Below are 18,613 nucleotides of genomic sequence, written 5' to 3'. Positions count from 1 at the left end.
TCAATAGGACAAGTAATAGAGCCTAAAGACAAAATTGCAAATATAATTTCTGTCTTCAAAGGGGAGATAGACTAATTTAGAGAACTTTGGCCAGTTAGCTTAATGCCCATTGTGGGAAAGATATCCTGTCACTAAAAATGAACTATACTGTGTGCAATAATAATCAGTATAGATTTCAGGAAGCTCAGAATCAATCGATCTTATTGCCTTGTCTGAAGGAATAGCACAAAGTGTAGACAAGGCAATGTAGTGCATGTGGTGGGCATGGGCCAACATGATGCCTTTGATATTAACAGCCGCATGATAATTGTTCTGGGCTAGCCAGTTAAGGATAATTTAGCAGACAAGAAGAAAGTGAAGAGTCATGTCCTGCAGAAATCCATGCTGACATCATTATTGTTCACCATATCCAACAAAGATGTTATTTTCATTCATTCACAGGATGAGGGCATCACTGACTGGGCAGCATTTGTTGCCCATCTCTAATTGCCCAGACAGCAACTAAGAGTCAACCACATTGCTGCGGGTCTGGAGTCACATGTTGGCCGGACGGGATAAGGATGGCAGTTTCCTTCCTTAAAGGACTTTAGTAAAGCAGAAGGGTTTATCTAACAATTGATGATAGATTCTTGGTCAAATTTTAGACTCTTAATTTGGCCTCAAAAACTTGAGAATTGGTGCAAAATTTGAAGTTGACACCAAATTCACTAATAAAGTGGAGGAATGTACAAGAAAAGAAGACTTAAACTGGCTTGCAGACTGGATAAATGAAGGGGACGAATAAACAGGTAGGCACTGATAAAATATAGGGAACCTTAGTTAGAGTACATTTGTTTGCTGTTCTAATCTCCATACTGGAAAAAGATTATTAGAAGTGGAGAATGTGCATGAAAGATTCCCAATGATGCTACCACATTTAAGAGGTTGCAACAATCAGAGAGTTTTGAGCAGGAAGCTCACTTTTCCTGGAGGTGATATAAAAGAGCAGACATTTCTCAAATTATTAAGAGTTGGAGAAGATGGATTTTGAGAACTGGCTCCCCCATGACTATGACTATGTCTGCATTGAAGAGGCATGTATATATGGAAGCCACTAACAATGAACCAAAGCATTTCTTTATGCAGAGAAATGTGGTAAAGTGCAGGCCACTGTCATATGAAAGAGTTCAGACAGATGACATTGATGCATTTGAGGGGATGCAAACAGGAGGGAGAAGGGAATGAAGGAACATGGAGACAGAGATAGAAAATAGTAACTTGGGCGTGGGACTCTCATCTGGAGAACAAATATGGGCACAGGCTAATTAGACTAAATGTGTTGATACTGTGCTGCTGAACTGATGTGGGTTTCAGAGTAAGAGAACTACAACAGAGACAGCAAAATGCACTGGTGTGAAAACCACACCATCCTGCTGTTTACAGACAAATCTGGACACGTGTTTCTGTGTTTTGAAACCATAAGGGAATAGCTTTCTCAGACAACTGATAAATAACAAACAAGCTGTGCTCTTCAGAGCTGCAGCACCAGCTGCCCAGCTCATACGGTAAAGATAGTATCAGTTTCAGGGTAATTTGAGAGGCCTGAACCCATGTTGTATTTTCAAATCAAATCAGAGTGACTGCAAATGTGGAGAGGGAGAAGCTGAGATGTTTATCGTTGATATCTGTAATATGTTTTATTGCTCCCCATACAGACAGAAAGTGTATAGTTTGTGGTGAGATGCAAATACTTCAGTTGGTGTCTTAGATTCCGCATGTTGGAATCAATCATGTGTACACAACAGATATTTTGCTTTAAAATTGGAGTCAATCACTGCCAATGGGAGATGTTGGGTGGGGGGCATGTTGGGGGATCTGCCAGCCTGTGCCACCTCACTCCTCATGGGCCTTCAAACTTGATGATGGCAATCAACTATTGTACTTGATAATCAGCCATCAGTTCATTCTTTGAGGCAAATGAGCTGGCTTACATCTTCAGTCTCTCTGACGAGTAGAGATGGTTCCAGTTCTTTAAAAGACTCTTCAATGACCACTCCAGCTTCCCTTAAGGTGTTGATGAGAGTTGAACCTTTAATGATGCCTTTAGCTGGCTTTACTTCATGGATATAATTTGCTTTTTATGCATTGAGAACTTTAGCAGGTTCCCCCTGACGGGTCAAGTGTGACCAGTTTTCTGCTCTAAGGCTTATTTCATAGTTATTCATAATGCCAGATGCGACATCAAACTGGTGCCAAAAGAGAAAAACAGCAGATGTCTGACTTAAATGAATGAACTGTGAATTAAGTGAATGAAAATTGGGAAATACATATTAGGAAGCTTACGGAATACTGTTAGAAAGGGATCACAACTGCTGGTTTGTTTTCAGTAAGACTGAGGGAGCAGGTGAACAGGCCATGAAGAGATCCCTAGAGGCAGGTACATGTCTGGCAAAGTACAGGAGTAGTCGAGCCATGTTTTGTTACTGTTAATGTGGAGGCGGTGTTGTGGGAACTGCATTGCAAGGAATATAATCCTCCATAACACCCCACGATAATATTTTCTTCAGTCAGCATTGCAGGAAACCTGCAATGAAATGCACACTGGGCTTAGGTTACATGGTGGCTGTAGGAATGATCACAGTGAATGATGCAACTCAGTCAGGCTCTCAGCTACCTCAGTTGACTGAACTCTGTGGGCTTTGCCATAGGAAGATGTCCCAGCATCCCCAGAGGTAGGCGGCAACACCTTGTCAGCTGCGATTGTGGCTACAGGAAAATTTGGAATGGGATTCTTTCTAAACATATCATGGGAGGTAAAGCACAACCTGTTGTGATAGAAGTGTACCTCTGGAAAACAATGTAGGTCAGATATTCACACATCTTCATGATAGCTCCCACGTTCTGTTGTTACATTTTACTTTGTGAAGGGGAAGTTTCCGTCGGTACGTGTGTGCTAGCTCTGGCTGCAGATGTGGGTGTCCGACAGACAGTGTGAAATCTCTCTCAAGCAGCCTAACCTGGTGCAGATTACCCCCCTCTTCTGAGCAAAATTATCCCCAAACTTCAATATGGACTATCTAATGCATAGTTTGATGAAAAGCAATCTGTGGAATGTGTGCAATTCAATAGCATCAGTTCCAGTAGACGCTTGAGGCAACAAACCACAAATAATAATTTCGAATAACTGTCACGAAGACTCATTGAAAGCATCAGTGACAGTTAGAAGAATGAAACAATAGGGGAAATTCGGTTAACAATGAAGGGCTAAGGAAAGTTAAGCTATCCAGTCCTGAGCAACCCTTTGGTTTCATGGGAACAGACTGTTCTTGACATGGTACATCTTCACCTCCGGCACCCTTTCTCAACATCAGTTTTTCCATCCGTTTTAATATGGAAGTGAAAGCCCGGGCTTCTGACGATGGGAACTTCCAACACCTCCCATTACCCAACTCCTCCATATCTCCAAGGGCTCAAATAGAAATCCCCTCCAATGTAACACCATATAATATCATGTTGCCCCAGAGTACAGTGACAAAACATGGAAACAACTGTCCCCACAGTGGAAGGTCCGTTAGCTGCTAACCTGAAAGAGACTGGCAGCTTCCAAGGTCGCCTGGACATTCTGTCTGGTGATAGAAACTTTGCTGGTGTAAGTGTACTCCAGTAACATCTGCATGGTATCTGCATCGACCCCCTTAATCACTATCTTTTCTTCATGCTTTTCTTTAAGATCATTGCAAAACATCGCCCTGGGAGAGAAAAGAAACCTTGCATGAGACAATGAATCATTAATTTCCTTTGTCCTTTGCCTGCTCTGTCTTCCCTCTTGTTGAAAGCAGATCATTTGGAGAAGGTGAGACAGGTTCGAATATAGATTTCTTCCTGGGTATTGTTAAATTCCACCCTGTGATCAAACAGCATATCCCACAGCACACAAGCAGCTCTTCAGGTCATCCTACCTGACCCACGGTTTGATCAATCTGCTCAATGAGTCCCACATCCAATCCTCCTTTCTTGTAGAGCTGTACATTTCTCATTTTCAATATATATCCAATTCTCCTTTGAAAGTTATAATTGAATCTATTTCTAAATCATCACCATGGCTGTGTTAAAAAAAACTTCCTTTCTTTTGATTTTTTTAAGCTAACTATCTTAAATCTGTGACCTTTGCTTATCAGCCCTCCAGACAGTGGAAGCAATTCTTCTGCCCTTATCTCATGATTTTGAACACTTTTATCACATCCCCTCCTGACCTTCTCCAGCTGCTGTACGGCAAATCCCAGCTTCACCAGTTTTTTATCCCCATGACTGGAATTTCTCATCCCTGATATGCTCGTCCTCTGCACTCTTCAAAATGTTCAAATAACAAACAAGATGGAAAGAACCCAAGGGGACACAATTTACTCTTAGAAATGAAGATCAACTGCCAGATCTCCCCTTCACACACCAGCCAAAATGAATGCAATGTAAAATATGTTTTGCAGAAGACTGTGGATTTGATCTCCCTCTGGGAATTGAGTGCAAAAGTCAATACTGCCCCTCCCCATCTCAGAGCTCCGGTGGAAGAGTGTCGGAGGAACAATTTGGGTGTTTGGCTAAACAACTGGATCCCCACAGAAAAGCTGCCTTGCTAGAGTACCAATAAGCAGACCCGAGCCAACTAAAAGCATTCTGGGAGAAGTGAAGTATTTTACAGGTGACCTTATAACTGCCTTTTGAGGTGATACCTTCAGTCTGGGAAATCACTTGTATTTTTAGCACATGGACATTTATCTGAGTTTGTAATTTACTGGCATATTTTCCATGGACTGGAATATATATGAAGGATCAGTGGCAACCCAAACCTTCTGGAGTCCTTAGTTGCCCTAGGTCTGTGGCACTTTATTTCAGCTGGTGCCATCAGCAAATATTAGGCACTTTGCCTGCTCCCCATGTTGGAATCCCAGAGGACATGGCCTCTTGAGGCGAGCACCTGCCAACCACAATTCTTCCCAAGCCTTACTCCTTCTGATTTGATGTAGTTGTGAGCGACAGACTCTGTTGTTGAAATAAGTCTAACTTTGAGTGAAGGCATGTACAGTTAATGGGCTGCATTTTAAAATATAACAGGTCTTCCTGTCCTTTCCCTTCTTCTCATTTCACTCTAATGTGTCCTCAGTGAACATAGCAAATCAATGAAGTTCTAGATTGAACAGAGAATGGGATATTTTATGCTGGATTATTGTGAGTTTGATGAGTATAACGTAAATTGTTGGTATGGTAATATCAGAGTGGGAAATCAATTCAATCTCCCTCAAATTATTGTATTTGATTTTCAACTGCTGGTAGTCTCTGGCTGAAGAAATCCAATTGTTTTTAGTGTACTGGCTGCCTTGCTGTAGTCATGTGATCTCCTCCTCTGCAGCAAGTCTGTGCTACCATTTCACACATCACTTGAAACATGGAGTCAGGAATGGTGCCACTAAAAATGTGTGGATTTTCAGTGCTGGAAGAGAGCGATCTACCATAAAACAGAAACAGCCATGAATGTCGACCTACAAATGTGTTTTCAGCCTGAAAGAAAAGATGAATGCGCTGGAAAAGAAGGCAGCAAGGCTGGTACAATTGCAACATTGAAGAGGCATTTGGATGGGTATATGAATAGGAAGGGTTTGGAGGGATATGGGCCGGGTGCTGGCAGGTGGGACTAGATTAGGTTGCGATGTCTGGTCGGCATGGACAAGTTGGACCAAAGAGTCTGTTTCCATGCTGTACATCTCTATGATTCTATGACTATGAAAGTGACAACCCCTACAGACAGGATGATCAGCACGGCAGCAGCGATAAAACCTGGAAAACTGACACTGTGTGTTATTCCAATGGATCTCAATAAAGCTAAGAGGGATCATACCACTCCCAAGCCACCCACTGAAGAAATTCTGACACAACTTTATTTCTCTCAATGCAAAGGATGGTAGTGGCAAATGAAGCTGCAATTCTTCAACTACATTCTGGACCCATTCCGGAGATACGGATGGTTAATGTGTTGTTTGGTGTTTCCATGACAGCATCACTGCAGACAGCATGAGGTAGTCAATGATCTTCCCGGAGTGGAAGATATTGTGAGTGATTTGTTGATCTATGAAGGAGGGGACATAATGAAACAAACTATCATAGACCATGGCCAGAATCCAGTATGACGTCTTAACAGAGCTCCCCGGCTAACCCTCAATCTGAACAAGAAAAAGATACGATTGAAAATGACAAACATCAAGTACATAAATCACGTATTGACAGCAAAATGACTTTGCCTGAATCCCGACTCAGTAATAGCTGTAGTACAGATGCAGTGACCAACAAATGTGAATGCAGCATAATGATTTGTTGGAAGATTGAACTGTTTTGCAAAGTTATTAGAGTGTGAGCCTCCATGCAAGCTCACTGCTAAGGCTGTGCAGTGATATTGAGGCACAGAACAAGATGGCGGTGGTGACTGGGTAGGTAGTGTTTGGGCTCCTGTGGCAGCAGTTTGAGCGATGGTTTCAGTGTCGGCAACTTGGTGGGTCTAGTCTGTCCCTCCTTGCCATGGTGACAATGTGGCAACTTTGGTGTTGGCAGTGTGCTGGGTCTGATCCGGAAATCCCAGCTTTGGCTGCTTCGGTAGTGTAGCCACTTCAGAACCCAGGAGCCGTGGAGGAAACAAAAGATGAACTTTACCTTAACTTTGTCTCAATTATTTCTTTTATAATTTCTCTAATTAAAATGGAAAGCGACTTATAGACATCTCACTGTATTTTCATAAATGCAAGTGACAAATTGCTATCCTGTGGTATACTAAGAAGCAGAATTTACTAGCATCAGACAATTACTGACAACAATGCCAATGCTGAGAAACATCAATGTTTATGATGAAGTCACCTTGGCATAATTACCTACATCAGGCTTCTACTTATTGACTACAGCTCCACCTTTAACATTATAATGCCAATCCAAACTAATCTCCAAACTCTGAGACTTAGCTCTCTTCTCTGCCTTCTGCAACTAGATCCTCAGCTTCCTGACTCATTGACCACAATCAGTCGGGATAGACAACAGCACCTCCTTCATGATAATCCTCAGTACTGGTGCCCCGCAAGGCTGTGTACTCAGCTCCTTATTGTACTCCCTGTACACCCATGACTATGTGACCAAATTTCATTTGAACACCATCTACAAGTTCAATGATGACATCACTGTTATAGGCCGGATATCAAACAACGACAAGACAGTATACAGGAAAGTGATAGAGTGCCTGGTGGCATGGTCTAAAGATAACAATCTCTCCTTCAGTGTCAGCAAAACTAAAGAGCTGATCATCGACTTTAGGGAGCAAGGAGGAGGACATGCCCTTATCTACATTAATGAAGCTGAGGTGGAGAGAGTCGAGAGTGTCAAGTTCCTGGGAGTGACAATGACCAAGAATCTGTTCTGGACCACCCACATTGATGCGACAGTCAAGAATGCACAACGATGCCTCTTCTTCTTCAGGAGGCTAAGGAAATTTAGCATATCCATGAGGACTGTCACCAATTTTCATAGATGCACCACAGAAAGCATTCTATCTGGATACATCATGGTTTGGTATGGCAACATCTCCACCCAGGATTGCAAGAAGCTACAGAAAGTTGTCTGCACAGACCCAGTCTATCATGCAAGTCAATCTTCCATCTATTGACTCCATCTACACTTCTTGATGCCTGGGAAAGCCAGACAACATCATCAAAGACCCCTCCTACCCCAGTTATAATCTCTTCCAAACTTTTCTGTCAGGCAGAACATACAAAAGCTTAAACACTTGTGCCAACAGGTTCAAGAACTGCTTCTTCCCCAGGAAGGAACATCACTGTAGGACCGAGCAAGTGCCAGAGAAATTGCAAATGGCAAGATGCATGTGTGCCATTAGAAGACATCCACTATTGAACAATTGTGTATGCAATAGTTGTGGAGAGACTGACAGAAGTGGAACTGACTAGAGTTAGCACACAGCTAACTCTATGAATGATCATATTCTTTGCCTGTTGCGCAACTTGGGTAATTACCAACTGCAATAGTACATTTTTCGTTTTGTCTATAAAGGTGGTTGTTTGGAGAAATGCAATTTCACTTAGTGCATAAGCTGGTTTCCAGTGCCTTAAATTGCTCCACAGGTCATTGTAAAAAATCTCGTCTGCACATTTATTTCATGAAACACATTCTTGGGTGAAATATACTGCAACATCTGGTATTGACAAAATGTTAGAAACCACAAATGTACATTCCAACATATGGGGCAACATAGTGATTCAGCGGTCAGCACTGATGCCTCACAACACCAGGAACCCAGGTTTGATTCCATCCTCAGGTGACTGTCTGTGTGGAGTTTGCATATTCACCCTGTGTCTGCATGGGCTTCCTCCAGGTGCTTCAGTTTCTCTCCCACAGTCCAAAGATGTGCAGGTTATTAGACATGCTAAATTGCCCATAGCATTCAGGGATGTGCAGGTCAGGTGGATTAGCCATGGGAAATGCAGGATTACGGGGACAGGGTGGAGTGTGTCTTTTTAGAGATTTGATGTAGACTTGATGTACTAAGTGGCCTGCTTCAACACTGTAGGGATTCTATGAAAACTCTAACTCCTTATAAACTAGCCATCAGGAAAACCTGACATGGAAAATCAGAGTGAGCCCTTAATGGGTACATCTTGCTGTCTCCTCTGAGTTACCTTTATCTTTCCCAGGAGCCAAACTGTGGAGCAGAGTGTGATCAATGTGCCACATACACCGTTCCACTGCAAATCCTGGCATCAAACTTTCAGTGACCCATTGCATCACCATAATGTGTTGGCAGTGTGCTCTGCAAGCCCAGACTTGCAACATTGCACCCCTACATTGAGTACGGTCAGCAGTCCATGTAGTGGATCAGGCCACCTCCCTGGGCTACTGCCTTGCACCTGGTGCCTAACAGTCTGCTCACAACATCCATGGCCCTAGCTCGCCCTGCTCTAACTTGCATTTGTGATTTGGTGCAGACACACAAACAGACAGATGGCCATGCTAGTAACCCAATGTTCAGTCAAGGGTGTCTGCATCATGAAATATATCAGTGTGCCATGTCTGTCTAGCACCTATACCACATGGCAGCAGCGCTGGCAACAAATATCCACCATCTGCAGCAATCAGGGATGGGACATATCTGAAAGTCTTAGAGGAGTTGACCTGAACAAAGTCCAGTAAAGTCTGTTAGTATTTGGGGTGTCTGACCCACATGCTTAGTATCACACTGACGATGGAATTTATATTATACATTGCTTATACATGTGAAAAGCAGAACATCTTTTTGACTTGTGGATCATATCAAACAACAAAACCTTTTGGCTGTTCACAATAAGTAAGGTACTGACTGTACACAATGAGCCTGTGCTTGCAGCACTCCTAGCAGAGTGTCCAACATTAGATGTGATTCTGCAATTGGACAGCATGTGTTGGATAATCATCAGTGTGTGATAACTGGTTTAGGATTGTCAGCTGGGTTTGCAACGTGACACTTTTGCATGTACTGAAATTGTATATAACAATTCACAGAGCCCTGTGCTTTGCACCCAGATGGAACATGTACACTGTGCTTATTTCAACTTAACAGAGTAGTTGATAGATGTTTCCTGGTTCAATTTTTAGGACCTTGACCAATTCGAGTCAACCTGCCTAGTTTAAAATTTAAACAAAGTTTGGCAATTAACAGTCAGTCATAATTACCTGGTGTATTCTTCATGGCAATACCTCTACCAATCAGAACTCTTCTCTCAAACAGAATAAATATTGAGTTCCCTGACATTGGCATTTTTTGTGGATTGTCCTGATGAGTGCAAGATATGAAACATTGTCAAAGCGTGCCTTTTATATCTAGTTGAGTTTTTTGAGAACATAAAAATTATGATTAATAATGGTGAACCAATAGATGTAGTATATTTGGATTTCTAAAAGACAATCAATAAATGCCCAAAACATTGACTGCACAGGCTAACAGTTTGTGCTGTAAATGATATTTTGGCATATAAAATGATTGGCAAAGACATGGGAAACAGAATGTCGGTATAAATGGGTGATCTTCACACTGATAAATGTAATGCTGCAGGGGTCAGAGCTGTGGTCTCAGTTACTTACAATCTAGATCAGTGGTATGTGTGAAATTTGCTCAGATAGAACAGCAAGCTGTGAGGAGGGTACAAACAGTCTACAAAGGGCAGTAGATAGGTTAAATGAATGGGAAAAAAAATGTCAACAGATGAAGTATAATGTGAGACAATGTGAAATTGTCCACTTTAGCAGGAAGAATAAAGAAACAGAATATTGTTTAAATGGAGACATATTTTAGAATGCTGCAAAACAGAGGGTTCTGGGTGTCCTAGCACATGACTCACAAAATGTCAGTGTGTAGGTATAGTAAAAAATTAGGAAGTCAAATGTCCTTTATTTTAAGTGGGATGGAGTGTAAAAATAGGAAAGTGTTGTGGCACCTGTACAAGACATTGTTAAGACTGTACCTGAAATAAAGTATACAGTTCTGGTCTTCTTCCATAACGAGACCAGACTTGCAATAGAAGCATTTTAGAGCAAGTTCAATAGGCTGATTCCTTGGCTGAAAGGGTAGTCTCATGAGGAAATATTAAATAGGTTGGGCCTATGCTCATTGGATTTTAGAAGTATGAGAGGTGGTCTTACTGAAAATAAGATTTGGACGGTGTTGACAGGTTCTTGCTGAGACACAGTTTCCTCTCATGATGACATCCAGACCAAAGAAGCAGCTCTAAAATAATCATTTGAGACAGAAATATGAAGAAATTTCTTCTTCAGAGGATAACAAATCTTTAAATTTCTCTTCCACAGAGAGCAGTGGAGATTATAATTGGAAATGTTTGAGGCTGAGTTAGAGAAAATTCTGATTGACAACTGGGAAATCAAGGTTTACAGGGGATGCTGAGACATGTGGAGTTAAGACCACTGTCAAATCAGCCTGATCTTATTGAAAGACTGAGTAGGGTTGGTGGGCTAAATGACTGACTCTCACTCTTAATTCTTATGATCTCAGGTGTGACCTACAATTCTGAAGTGGCACTCTTACCTGTGAGTCTGAAGTCCATGAGGTGAAACACTGCAAACAGTGTGTATACTGGGCTGTCACATCAATGTATTACTGTTGGGCTGCTGGCTTTTGATTGAGATGTTATATTTCTTGGGTAGACATAAAAGATCCCACGATGCTATTGGAAAAAGACCAGGGCAGCTCTTCCGAGAATCCTGATTAATATTAACTAACATTATGAAAATAGTTAACCAGATCATTATCACATTGCTATTTGTGGGACCCTGATGCTGCATTTTCAACATTTTCAACAGTAACAGCATTGACTGTACAAGGATGAGGGCATTTTGAGATTGTCACAGGAACTTTATAAAGGCAACATCTCTCTTTCTTTCAATAGTGACTCCTAGCATTACAACATTTCCCTTTAGGTTTCCTTACAAAGCACTCTATTTTCCACTTGCAGGATGATTCTGCAACCCTGTCTAATGAAGTCAAAAATCACACGACATTGGGTTATGGTCCCACAGGTTTATTTGAAACCACAAGCTTGTGGTTTTCAATAAACCTGTTGGACTATAACCTGGTGTTGTGTGATTTTATTTTACTTTACCCACCCCAGTCCAATACCGGCACCTCCACATCTTGTCTATTAATGTGTTGGGCCTGGTCCTGTACTGAGAATGGTATTGAGGATGGGGTTAAGCTCTTTCTTGAATGGTTTCCCACGAACAGGAATAGGCTACAGAAGATGCTAACAAATTTGAGTTCTGGGTCACGGCACTGCAGTGTGAATTTAGATTCGCTATGACTTGTATTTTCTTTTATTGCATACAAAAGTACTTTGGTATGGGCTGCACCACTAATAGGTTTTACATCTTTCAGCATCTTTTAGTAATTTTAGGAGGTTCCAGTGATTTATGATGCTTGTTCCAGTGGAGCTGGGACAGGATTGTGTTATTGATCTTGTCATAGTGTACCATGCAGCAGTAACTATTCTCCAGATAATGAATACCTGGAGGTCTGTAACCCACACAATAACCCACAGGGAATTACTCACGAGTCAACATTCACCCCAAAATAAGCTGCTGAGAGTGCCATGTAAAGAATCAGTGGCACCATTTGACTCTGAGTCAAATGATAAGGGGTTCAAGACCTAGTCTAGGTTTGTGGCCATAAACTGTGTGCAGTACAAAGGGAAACAACATTAATGGAAGTGCTACCTTTCACATGAACTGGTTCAACTTGAAGAAGATTGAAGGTGTCCTCCAGGTGCCCTGACCAATATTCATGCCTCAACCAAAACCAGCAGTGACTTCTGTGTGAAATTGGTTACATCAATTCAATTGCTAATTTTTAACACTTTCCCAGACTTCAAATTTAGGAGTAATTTATAATTTGTGCTTGGAATAAATATGGATATTTATTTTTTGTACGACCTCGCAAAGCCAAAGATTGTCTCTCAAAAGTGAATAAATGAGTCATTATCACATTCGGCCTCTGTTTATTTGACAACAAAGTTCTTTGCAAGTTAACAAAAGCCTAAATGAATACAGCATCTGTGACCACTACGTTTCTATATGGCAGGGGGACCTGGACATTCCATCAACAAAGAGTTCACCGCATTCTCCCGATTTAATGGGAGGACCATCAAAGGAATGCTAGTGTCTCTCTTGAAGCTAGTTCCACAAGCATTCAGAGGAAACCTCTTGCAAGATGAACTGAACACTGTGTCCACCCGGATGGCTGAAATTTTCTCACTTGCCAGGAGTCTTCTTAACTTTTGAATGGTCGGTGTTCCGGAGAGGGAAAAGAACACCCTCCAAAGCCTGTCTGAAAATCTCCTTGAGGCACAGTAACACTAGCATCAATGACATGTAGAAACTTGTTTCCATGTATTCCAAATGGTGACTATCTGTCTCTCAAATTGAATCACATTTTGTATCCAAACACCTCAGTGATGAGGCAAAGTGGTGGCAGAGAAGGAAAGGAAAGACAGTAAATCCTGCACTCCAGATCCCGCTGTCTCATCTGACCAATGTACCCAAAGATCTGCAGGTTGACAATTGGCCTGTGAATCATATTAGGACCCAGGCCAGAAACCCACAATCATACATTGACATCACCCTCAATTTGAGGAACAGGTGGCAATGATCTTTCTGTGCGCAAATTAGCTTCTTCGTTTGCATACACACCAAAACACTTCGCAAAGGTACATCATTTGGCATTTTACTGCTTTTGAAATTTCTGATGATGTAAATATTTATTAGGCAGATTATTTATTTATAAATTTAAAGCAAAAACAGAACATAATGCATGCAGTGAAAAGGTATGAGTCGGCCTGTCAGCTAGATGCCTGTACCCAAACACACATCTTCTTAGGTGCTCACTCCCCACAGTCTTTTGCATCTTTACATGGGCCTGTAATTTTTCGCACATTTTGAGTTGCCAACTTTATTTGCACATATTCCTGGATCTTTTGTCACACAATCGTCACCTTCCAATAGCTCTATATCACCATACAGCCTTTCTTTCCTTTTTAAATGTCTCTGCATTTAATAAATGCAAGTAAATGAATGAATTGATGAAAATAAATGAGGCGTTTTTTATTGTTGCTTATTGCAGAGTCTGGACATTAACAAATTTTGCTCATCCTCCCATTTCCTTGATGTTCTGTCCTAATAATCACAGACAACAAGAGGAGACCACAGTGGGACACCAGGAACAACCTAGTAGCTGAAGCCATCCTTATTTGTCAGCCGTGGCAATTAAACAGCGAACAGAAAGAAGGGTACAGAGTTTCACTGGGTAAAAGAAAGTTAGTCACACAACATTGAACATCTGGAACATCATTAATGCACATTCTTTACCTCTTTATTTTAGTCTACAGGCTCCAGCTTAAAGAAGAGATTGTTATGGAATGTCTGTGGCGACACTTACCTCAAATATCAATGACTTACGTTTATGTAGTGCCCCCAATACAGTAAGTAAAGATTTGGACTCTCCACAGGAGAATTATCAGACACAGATTTAACACAAATGAGATATTAGGGACAGTGAGTAGAAGTTTGGTCAAACAAGGAGGTCTTAAGGAGCTTTCTAAATGTCAGTGGTGGACAGGCAAAGGCACTTAGAGATGGAAATCAGGACTTCGGGCCTAGATAACTGAAAGCTGATGCCAGGCCGAAGGAAATATCAAACAGTCTCGGCAAGTAAACAAAGAAATGATGCTGTACTTTCGGCCTACCTGAAGTAACTGCTGGCAGCTGCCAGGACAACCCGGTGGCAGGAAAATTCTCTTTTATCCACACACAGGACAACATCAGTGAGGGAGCTGTCCAGCCGGAGGTCATCCAGGCCGCCCTGCAGGATGGTGGAGAAGCCAGCATCGTCGAACGTCACCGTCCCATCAGATGATCCTTCCCTCAGCCCCTCAACGGTCCAGCTATGTTTCCCAGCCTGGCAGCTCGAGCCCTTGTCAGTGCTGTTCTCCACCACATCGGCCATTTCGCATGCTACTGTCTGATTGCTCCACTCCTCGCAGGCTGAAGCAGCTTTTTTGTGGTTTCAGAGTTGGTTGTAATGTTGCCCTTTGACGGATTTCCTGCTCATGACTCGCTTCTTATCAGAGACCAACACACATGTAGAACAGGAAGAGCTGCACTTTCTCATTTTTTTTCATCTTCGCCACCCTCCCCACCCCATCCCCCCAATTGCTGTCACTGATACGCAGTTAACTTAGCACACTGAATGATCATAATTAAATGCTTTGCAACTCTTTCAAGTTTCCTTTCTGCTGTACAGGGAATTGAATGTTACTTTACTGGATGCAGCTCTAGTAATGTAAGAAAGTTAATAGCAATTGTGTGTTAGAGTCAAACAGGGGCTTGGATGACATAAAATAACCATGGAATTGCTTAATGAGAGTATCTAATCTGAATCCTCAATGTGACAGTCAGTTCCTATCCTAGGATGCCTTCCCCAGAGCAAATTATTTTCCAATCGGGACAGTCCACAACCAGATAGCAATGATTTTCCACCATGCAATTCCTTTAATTTTCTGCCATTTCTCCCAGAGGACAATGGTGCTTGTTGATGTTTGATGTTATGGGCATGGAAAGTTCACTCATTGGTGTTCCAAGGTGCAAACATGCCTCGCTCTGTGAGTTCACAAATTCTCACAGTTAGTGCAAAGCTGTATCACTTCAGGATGAGGGGATCTAGTGCAGCAAATGTGACCAATAGAACAGGTAATAGATCCCATTGAAATACAGTCATTAGATTGATGGGCGTATCAGCATTAATCACTCTCATTATATGTAACTTCAGCGTAACATGGCAGTCTCTTGAAGCCATCAGTGCAACCTGAATATCGCCACTAGAATAAAGTGAGGCAAGTCTACCAATAAATGATGCTTTTTGGGTTATAGGATATCAGGTCAAATGGAGGAATTTTCCACTTTTTAGCACTTGAACTTTATCAAACTGTCCCAAGCCAGGAATCACATGTATGGGGGTTGAGGAAAGCTTCTTCCACGCTGTGCCAGCAAACATTTCCAGAGTGTTAATTACAGCGTAAACCTCTCATATAGTCTCATCAAACACTACCTGGGCAGTTACAGCCAAGGTTGACATAAAATAAAACTCCTTCTCTGCCTTGTCATGTGTTGCCAAGCTAAGTATAAAATTAAAGACAGAGTAAAGCTGACTCTGTAAAATTGAAAAGTTCTCAGGTCATGCGCATCACTGTTGGGTACAAAGTATAAACTGTTCTATCAAACTCTCCCAGAGGAAAACAGCACAGGTTGAATACAGAGTAAATCTTCCTCTACAGTGTTCTAGCAAGAAGTAGAAAGTGATGAACAACATCAGTGAGGTGCTTTACACCAATAATTCGATCTCAAACCAACCTCAATGTCACCTCCTACTAAACAGTTTATCATCATGACTTTTCCAAGGGAGATTGTCAACTGCAAGACCATTTTGAATTTGTACCAAAATGTAATTTATTGGCCGATGATGTCCATTAGAAACTGTTCTAATACAGGGCAGATTAAACTTATTAAGCATTTACAAACATCTATCAAATCGGCCTGGTCTATATTTCCAACGTGGAGTGAAGGGAGAGATCTAATGAACTGTGGCAATAAATTTGCATTGGTTGTTTCAGTCCTGCTCATTCATTAGAGCATTTCCATGACGCCACATACCTTTTTGAGGGCAATGATTGCCAGGGAAACAGCTGCGAGTGTTTGAATGTTCTGTGTATTTAATTTTACCTGCAAAAGCAGAGAAAAGAGTCTATTTATTTTAAGCAAATTGTGACATGAAAATAAGGAAGTAGTGCAACACTTACAGAGTCTTGGTCAGATTCCTTCCGGAGTATTGTGTTCAGTCTTGGAGCACTGCTTCTCAGGAAGAATATATTGGCTTGATTGAATGTACACAAACACTCCCAGAATGATACCAGGTCTTAAATGATTAAATTATTAGGACAGTGCTCATACAAAAGGCACACTCTCTCAAATCCCTCAGCCTCAAATAGTGAGGCCATGTCAGATTTTGGAACTTGCTGACTTTCAGGGGAAAAAATTGGCATGTGTTAATTCAGATCAGGATCCAGTCAATATGAAACCAACAGAATTGTAAATTAACCACCATGTTGCTGCTGATATTAATTCAGTTCACACAGCAGTGGGTGTAATGGCTCCTTCACACCTCTCCCCACTTCCCTACATTGGTCAACTTATTTAAATTAAGAACACATCAGTCAAAAAAATGTTTAGTTTAAATGTGAGTGATCCTGTATAAATGTACACAATTATGATTTGGAGATGCTGGTGTAGGACTGGGCTGTACAAAGTTAAGAATGACATAACACCAGGTTATAGTCCAACAGGTTTAATTGGAAGCACTAACTTTCGGAGCACTGTTCCTTCATCACCACCTGATGAAGGAGCGGTGCTCCGAAAGCTAGTGTGCTTCCAATTAAACCTATTGGACTATAACCTGGTGTTGTGCGATTTTTAACCTTGCACACAATCAGTTCAATTTATCACACTGCTTAGGGTCACTTAATATTCTGGCTGTTATCCAGGTCATTGGATCTGTTGTTATTTTGCGTCAGAGGAAATTCACTTTAAGCTCTGCCGTCCATTTTCCTGTTTGCTGAATTCGGCCTATTGTTCTGCAGAAAGATGTGCTTCACTGACTATCATAGATATCCATCTCACATTGAGGTTTATACCCTTCCGCTCAGCTATGCCTTTTCCAATGGGACATCTTAAAATTCAACCTTTGCTCAGCTTTCATCCATCAAAATTGAAATAAGAGTCTAAAATTTCAGGATATAATGGACAATTTTTGTCCTCTGTGGAGATGGGGTGGCAGGGGTTGAAGTTTATAAGCTCAATTATCGTCAAAAACATTTTCACAAAGTTTTACTTTTTCTTTAAACATATAACACATATTAAACATATTTTTAAAACACATTAAAAAAAACTTTAAACATATCATCATTATCACATTCATGCATTTTGACAATATGGAACACTATGGAATGGTACATTTTCTGTCCATTACTTAGGAATATTGTGTTACAAAAAAATCATTAACTTTAACTAAGTCTCGTCTCCCCTCTCTCTCACATCCCTGGGAGAACTGACTCAAACTAGAACAAAACTCAATGAGTTTTCATCCTATTTTGTTCAAATTATTTTGTTACATGTGCAACCCTAGACTTTGGACACCATCTGAAAGAAAAAAATGTGCATTTGTATAGCACCTTTTTGCTATCTCAGGTGACTGCCCAAAAGTATTCACATCAACTGACGTACTGCTGAAGTGTTGCAATGTAATAACCGCAGTGGCTTGTTAATGCATCATGCTCCCACAAACCACAATTAAATAAATTGTCATTCATTTAGAGTCACATAGTCATATAGTCATAGAGATGTGCAGCACAGTCCAACCTGTCCATGTGACTAAATATCCCAACCCAATCTAGTCCCACCTGCCAGCACCCAGTCCATATCCCTCCAAACCATTCCTATTCATATACCCATCCAAATGCCTTTTAAATGTTGCAATTCTACTAGCCTCCACCACTTCCGCTAGTAGCTCATTCCATATACATACCCCCCCGCATGAAAATGTTGCCCCTTAGGTCTCTTTATACATTTCCACTCTCACCCTAAACCTATGCCCTCTAGTTCTGGACTCCCCCACCCCAGGGAAAAGACTTTTTTTAATCCTAACCATGCCCCTCACAATTTTATATAACTCTATGAGGTCACCCCTCAGCCTCCGATGCTCCAGGGAAAACAGCCCCAGCTGTTCAGCCTCCCCCTATAGCTCAAATCCTCCAACCCTGGCAATATCCTTTTCTGAACCCTATCAAGTTTCACAACATCTTTCCGATAGGAAGGAGACCAGAATTGCACGCAATATTCCAACAGTGGCCGAACCAATGTCCTGTACAGCCGTAGCATGACCTCCCAACTCAATACTCTGACCAATAAATGAAAGCATACCAAATGCCTTCTTCACTATCCTATC

General features: G+C 41.4%; 1 protein-coding gene across 2 annotated transcripts in view; it reads right to left on the bottom strand.

Annotated features, from left to right (window-relative positions):
• The window catches only part of klhl6 (kelch-like family member 6), a 75,809-nt gene that overhangs the window by 31,312 nt on the left and 25,884 nt on the right, over window positions 1-18,613 (bottom strand). The window contains exons 3-4 of one of the 2 annotated variants that reach the window (XM_072572976.1): window positions 16,267-16,335; window positions 3,563-3,728 (exon numbers count right to left, since the gene is read on the bottom strand). In XM_072572976.1, the coding sequence (XP_072429077.1) occupies window positions 3,563-3,724 (162 nt within the window). In that variant the 5' untranslated portion in view covers window positions 3,725-3,728; window positions 16,267-16,335. Of the gene's footprint in view, window positions 1-3,562; window positions 3,729-14,303; window positions 14,673-16,266; window positions 16,336-18,613 lie in introns of those variants that run through there. The other variant, XM_072572975.1, reaches the window with a different exon arrangement.

Source organism: Chiloscyllium punctatum, chromosome 6 (assembly GCF_047496795.1).
Source record: "Chiloscyllium punctatum isolate Juve2018m chromosome 6, sChiPun1.3, whole genome shotgun sequence".
Lineage (NCBI taxonomy): Eukaryota > Metazoa > Chordata > Chondrichthyes > Orectolobiformes > Hemiscylliidae > Chiloscyllium > Chiloscyllium punctatum.
Note: the sequence above shows the minus strand (reverse complement) of the source record. Positions and strands in the feature narration are given on the sequence as shown.